Here is a 6,547-nt window from a genome sequence, read left to right as displayed (position 1 = left end):
TTTTTTAACAGCCATGTTCTTCATTTTTTGGTTATATTATATCTTTGAATAATATTAAGCAGTGTATTTAGATTTTCTACAATATAAGCAAAATCCTTTCTAATAATGATGAAACTTTTCTTACTTGGGGAAAAATTTGAAACATATCACATTAATTTATATATTCTCTACTTTTGAATATATGAATTCAAAAGATATTGGTATTTATATTGAATTGAAATAATATTGAAGCTTACTTGTGTAATTCTCAGATTGAAATTCAAAAAGTTAGTTGTCATATTTCATAGCAAAATCAATTGCATGACTTAATATTTGAAGGTCAAATAAAAACAGTATCAATTTCTTTATTTCAAATTATAATCTATAAAAAATTTGATTAATGACTGCACCATCATCCTACTTGATATCAATTGCAAGTTGCTAAAATTTTAAAGTATACAATGTTATGGATTGAATGTTTTGTTTCAAAATACAAATCTTAGTTGTTGCAATATAAATTACAATATGTTTTATATATATGGATCAAAATTCTATTATAAAACTTCTAAATTATCTAATATTAGATCATATCATTCAAAATAAAATAAAATCATGATAATATAAAATTTGAAAGAAATGTTTCAATTAACATAACTAATGATCTTCAAATTGGATAGCTTTGGAATTAAAGTTCAATTAATAGTTGTACTTGATTGATGAATTTTCAAAATTTTGATCTTTTTCTATCAAACTTCTTAAACAAGCTAATTTTTGGTTCTCTAATGCTTGAATGATATTCTACCATAGGAAGAGGAGGACTATGATTTGATATAGATGTTGAAGTAGTTCCAATCATCTCTATATCTTCATTACTTATCAATCTTATTGGTCTTTGTAGTGATTAATAGAGTTGATGCATAGCAAGCATTAACTCCTTCAATTGTTCTTGCATTTGTACCATTGAGCTCCTCATTTTAACAAGCTTTGCTATGATTATATAATAGAAAAGTAGATGTTTAATATCTCTCAAGATAAATAGAAGAGGGGATTAAAAAATAAAATAAATTCTAAAAATAATATTAATTTAAAAATAAATATTCTATAACTTTTAATATACTTTTGATTGATAAAAAAAATAAATAATCTACTTTTAATCAAGAAAGGACAAAGCTATGATATTATAAGTATATATTTGCTACTTTGTTAAGGACAATAACTTCATAAAGGCAAATAAATAAGTAAAACTTTTTTCAAAGAAAGATGATAAAATAAAAATGAAAAAATATATATATTAAAAAGAAATTAGAATGGATATTTTTAAAAGAAAAAAATATTAGAAAACCTTAAAACTAGACTAGAAGTAAGAAAGGAATTAATAAGAGTAGAAAAGGCTTCACTCTTACCTCTATATATACTATAAACCTAAGAGTTACATGGTGATATTCTATAAGACCTCCTACACTTGTCCAATTTGTAAGACACATGTCTTAATTTGTAGAACAAGTTTGTTATATGTGTGCCATATTATTAGCTTATACTACAAGTCACTAATACATGTAACATGTGGCTAAATTTTTGGCCAAGTTTCTAACCTATCAATCACCTATAGATATGTATAAATATGAAATCACATCTATGAAGTTTCTAAAAAGTATTTCTAAAAGATATTATGAAATTAATCTACTTTTATTTATTTTTAATTATTTATATTATCTAAGTAACTATTAGAGTAAATATATATGTCTATGATACAATATTAAATAATGATTACATGCACTTAATTATAATTAGTGTAATATTAGCAAAAAAAAATGATTTGTTTTTATTCTTTGTATGCACCAACTATAATATCAAAGAATACCTTTGTTGTAAAATCTCAATTTACATATGCCTTGTTAATTGTGATTTTAAAATATAAAGTACATTATAATTTGTATTTTTTGAATTTAAATCAATGTGCTATATTTAGAGATATTGCTTGCTTAATACAATGCTACATGATACTAACACCATTTTTGGCATTGCATGACTTAACTAAAAACCATTCAATTTATTCTCTCTTATATATTCTATCATGATTTTTAATTTGGTAATATTTCTTTTTACTTTTCTTTAAATTAATACTAAAGGTCTAATTAATACTTCCTTGGTACTTATTCCTCAATGATTTATTGTCAAAAATAAAATAGATATCTTTAATGTTTATATAACTTGTATTTGCTAAAATATCTTTGTATTTTATACCAATATTTTAACTATAATTGCACACATTCTAAGACAAAAATATTAATTTATAATTTGATAAAAAAAAAACAAATAAATTTTTTTAAAGTCTTATTTTAAGTTAATAATCCAAAATAACAAATAAATACTATTCAAAGTTTATTATAGATACATCCAATTAACTATGCTTTTGTAATCAAATTAACAAAAAAATATTTACATACATTATTAAAAACCATCTTCAAATCATGAAGTCTTTATTTTCATTGTACTTCTACTCTTCAAAAACTTTAACTTTTTTCACTAGGTATTCCACAACTTTTCATTCACTCTACTTTCATATCATTGCTCAACTAATAATATTGTAATTGTTGTTTTTAGAACTTGACATTGTAAACATTTCAAGATATTAATGTAGTATTTCTTTGACAAGAATAATGTATTGAAGAATTTTGCCATAGGAACATTTTAAATAACTTATAAATTACAACTCCATGATACAAATAGCAAAGAAGAAGTACATGGCTTAGCTTAAGACAAAATCCTCACTAAGTTTTAAATGACCCTATTATTCCCTAATTCCCTCTATGTTTGATTATCGCAGCATGTTTAAACCCCAGAATTTTCCTCCTGCGAACAACAATTGCAAACTCCAGAGTAGTATCCATTCAGTACTGTCTCTATGGTTGTTCCAATCCATAAAAGATCGCCATCTCATATTATTATATTGGAATTAGTACATTAGTTCAAAAGTGTCCAGCTTCTCAACAGAAAACACTCATTCAGTATTGCAGAACCAAGTAACAGCATATGGAAACAACCATTTCACCCCAAAATAAAAACCACAGTTACACGAAGACATTGCCTGCCTGAATGTTTCACTAGAAACAGTAGAAGAATTTCCAGGAACACAATGCAAAACGTTGAAAATGCTATGCAACACGGCACAAGATTCAAAAAGAAATATGTAGGTAATTTTACCAAAAAACTTATATACTTGGGGTTACAGTCTTAAGAATCGCCCGGTGTGAGCAGGCGCTTCTAGAACTCATGCAGTGCCATAAACAAAATAAATCAAACAGCGCCTCTATACCAATCTCTCTTCCCGTTCCGACTCGGCTATACAATCGGATGCCTCCACTGACCCAAAATATGTACAAGGCTTCTTCTAATATACGGTGGTGGTCCTGTGGCGGTGCCCAACGCCAGTGAGGTTATGCTTGATGCGGCGGATGTAGAAGAGGGGGTTGATGTAGTTCAACCTCGCCCTGGTCTTCGCCTTCTTGTGTCCAACAGGGTGGGTAACGCGGTTCTTCTTCCAGCGCAGCCTCGCCATGGGATTATGTCTGAAACAACACCAATTGCGAGAAATAACCCATCAGCACATGAATTCGAATCCGTCGCAAACCTGACTCACTCTCACCATCTCCCACATATTATCATTACATGAACATCACGAGAAGAGATAAAACCACGTAGTCGGCGTCAAAACAGCGACCATCAGGAGATCCGAATTCGCACCTGTTCATTCTCCACCGCGCTGCTCCCGCTGGGTGCGTCGCATGCTGCACTTTCGCGTCGGCGTGCCTCAAAGCGTCCATCGCTCGAATATCCTGCGACTCAAACCTCACCAACGACTCACTTCCAACAAATACTCAATCGCGAATACCCGCAATTTCTGTCTGTAGCAAAACGTGGAGGAAGGAACACTCAATCCGTGTGAAAAATGCTTGACAATCGCTGCCTTGACTGGTAGAATCGCACCGTCGATCGATCTTATAGAGCAGCGTTCGTGGCCACTGCTCGTCGCCAGGGCGGGCTTGGATCCTAACTGGCTTTGCGGCGCGGGAGCTTCTGTAGCGCGATGGTGCCACACCTGTCTGGTACACGTGGCCGGTATGACCAGGCGCTCGCTGCCACGTGATGCTCAACATCTCCAAATGCGAGTAGTTGTCTCAAAGACTTTCTTTGAAGTCGGTAGGATTTCCTCTGAGGGTAACAATTATTGTTGCAGTAATACTGCATAAAACATGATAATGCTTTGTTGATAAAAAGCGCTTCAAGTGAAAATTCACAATTTGAGGTTTCAGCAAATGTACTACCCGCGCATTTCGAAAATAATATTCAACATACAAACATGAGCACTAAGTTCTGACAAATATTCATACAAAACCTTAGATATCCTTGTATGGAGTTTCAATTCAGATATGTTTTGGTACGAAAACATAATGATATACACGATTCTCGGTGACAGATTTGACAAAGCAGAAAACCGAAGTACCAGATAACAAAGACAATGATCAAACAAATCACTCAACTCAATATGATTAAGCGAACCACAACTTAAACCTGACGTGAAAAAGATGCCAAAACTTCAACCCAATATCAACGATAGAACACGGTGTCATTCCTACGACTCAAAAGTTATCCTCAACAGATAAAACACGGTATACAAACATATGCACCTTCCGGATAGACTTCTCGGTCATCGAGCACTGAAAGCAGCAACCGTTGCAAGGGACCCACTTGCCCATCTGGCAAACTGTGACAAGTGTCCCCGCTTGCGATTGCTCTAACCCGCCACGTGTCTACCAAGTCATACTTATAACCAGCGCCCTGCGACCTTCCCGAGCATCAGCGTGTTCATCGTGTTGAATAGCAGTCCATCCCAGCATTCCAGCTCTCGGAGTCAGTGCACAAGTCTAGTCCCCAACTTCGCTACACACATCTCTCTTGCTCCTTGCTCCACGCTTACCTCAAGCTTCCAGGAATGGCTTCGTACCAGAGCAACCAGGACGCCGTCGCCAAGCAGGCTGAAGATGCCAAGCATACTGGGCAGCGCAAGGCCGGCGAGGCCCAGCAAGCCACCAAGGTGAGAAACGTGACGCGGTGTGGCAGTTGGTGATTGGGTTGACGTTGGTTTTTGTGGAGTTTTGTGGGAGTTTTGCGGGGCGTTGGCGTGGTGGGATTTGGTGGGAGGGGGGAGGGGGCCATTGGCGAGATGAGGAGATGAGGAGCACGTAGCGTTGTGTAAGCGTGAGTGGGTTTGGTGTCCCAGGATGCTGCCGGAGCTGCCCAAGACAAGGCGCACGACGCAGCGGGAGCGGCAGGCGACAAGGCCAACGAAGCTGGCAACGTAGCCGGGGAGAAATGGGAGCAGACGAAACACGGTGCTTCCGATGCTGCTGGTGCGGCGCAGGGCAAGGCAAATGAAGCTGGAGGCGCGGCTGGCGAGAAATGGGAGCAGGCGAAGCAGGGTGCCGCCGATGCCGCCGGTGCTACGCAGGACAAGGCAAGCGAAGTAGCAGGAGCAGCTGGCGACAAGGCTTCGCAAGCCGGTGACGTGGCTGGCGAGAAGTGGGATCAGACGAAGCAAGCGTCATCGGAAGCCGCACAAGCGGCATCCGACAAAGCGGCGGAGGCGAAGGATAGCGCAGGCGGTTTGTTGCAACAGGCAGGGAATGCAGTGAGCAATGCCTACCAGAGCGTGAAGGAGGCAGTGACTCCGAAGCAGTAGACAGGGAATGTGGTAGAGACGGGATGTGGGTGGAGGGTAGGGTCCTGTGTGGATGTGAATAATGTACAGAGAGATGATTCGATTGGATAATACAATTGTGAGTTTCACACATCTGGATGCCTGAAGTGGATTTGGTGGAAGCGTGGATGCACGTATTGGGGAGGGTTGGGAAGCGAGGTGTGATGAAGAAACAAGCTGGGTCGCAGCTACGAGTGGATGCCATGGCCTGTGATGAGTGGTTACATGTGAAGAGCGCTTTCTTGTGATGTCGGATGCGGAGGAGTGTTGGGCAGTTGGACACTGCAGGTCCTGGAGTGGTATTTCTGCCGTGGTGAAAACCCAGAGCATTGACCTTGTTCCTGATCCGTCGTTTCACTCGATTGCGTCTTACTTTCACCTTGCTCATCCTCCTTGTCTTGTTGTATTCACTTGACTATCTCTTCACGATTGTCACCCGATCGCACTAGCTCGGTACCTTCACTGTTGTGAGCATGTGCTCGCCTCTGCCCCTCTCTGGAACTGGAGATTTTCTTCTCTATCTGTGCTATCTCTTCTCGCCTCGCTCTGGTCGTCTTTCTTGCTTCTCTCGCTTACTGCTTGCGCTTTGCCATGTCCATGTGTGCCCTTTTCCTTTCTCTTGCCTAAACTAGATAGTTAGGAGTGGATCGGGATTCAGGTGTTCGTATTATATCATGTTGCTCCCTCTCCTTCGTACATCTTCATCTGTTTCGAGTAGACGTCCGTCCATTCGTTTAGTGTCGCATCTGCTGGCCGTCATTAACTTCTGGCTAGATGGAGCACGTTTGACGGAGTGATGATGCTTCTGCC

At 38.2% G+C, this 6,547-nt stretch overlaps 1 protein-coding gene and 1 long non-coding RNA gene across 2 annotated transcripts; one reads left to right on the top strand and one right to left on the bottom strand.

The window, feature by feature from the left end:
- Window positions 1–3,154: 3,154 nt before the first annotated feature.
- On the bottom strand, window positions 3,155–4,019 carry LOC149989476 (uncharacterized). Its single transcript, XR_016501996.1, has 2 exons — window positions 3,724–4,019; window positions 3,155–3,548 (listed from the first exon to the last, which is right to left on the bottom strand). It is a non-coding gene; the product is annotated as an uncharacterized LOC149989476 (long non-coding RNA).
- An 816-nt stretch (window positions 4,020–4,835) lies between these two features.
- Window positions 4,836–5,830, top strand: LOC112279630 (uncharacterized). The gene is made up of 2 exons (XM_024514261.3): window positions 4,836–5,074; window positions 5,261–5,830. Exons 1-2 carry the CDS (start codon window positions 4,973–4,975, stop codon window positions 5,717–5,719), a joined length of 561 nt encoding a protein of 186 aa, XP_024370029.1. The 5' UTR covers window positions 4,836–4,972; the 3' UTR covers window positions 5,720–5,830.
- Window positions 5,831–6,547: the final 717 nt, after the last annotated feature.

The sequence above is a fragment of the Physcomitrium patens genome, chromosome 3, assembly GCF_059467195.1.
Source record: "Physcomitrium patens ecotype Gransden chromosome 3, ASM5946719v1, whole genome shotgun sequence".
Classification (NCBI taxonomy): domain Eukaryota; kingdom Viridiplantae; phylum Streptophyta; class Bryopsida; order Funariales; family Funariaceae; genus Physcomitrium; species Physcomitrium patens.
Note: the sequence above shows the minus strand (reverse complement) of the source record. Positions and strands in the feature narration are given on the sequence as shown.

Coding starts and splice junctions, on each gene's coding strand:
- LOC112279630 (XM_024514261.3), top strand. CDS start 4,973: ATGGCTTCGTACCAGAGCAACCAGGACGCCGTCGCCAAGCAGGCTGAA. Junction 5,075..5,260: donor AGGCCCAGCAAGCCACCAAG/GTGAGAAACGTG, acceptor TTGGTGTCCCAG/GATGCTGCCGGAGCTGCCCA.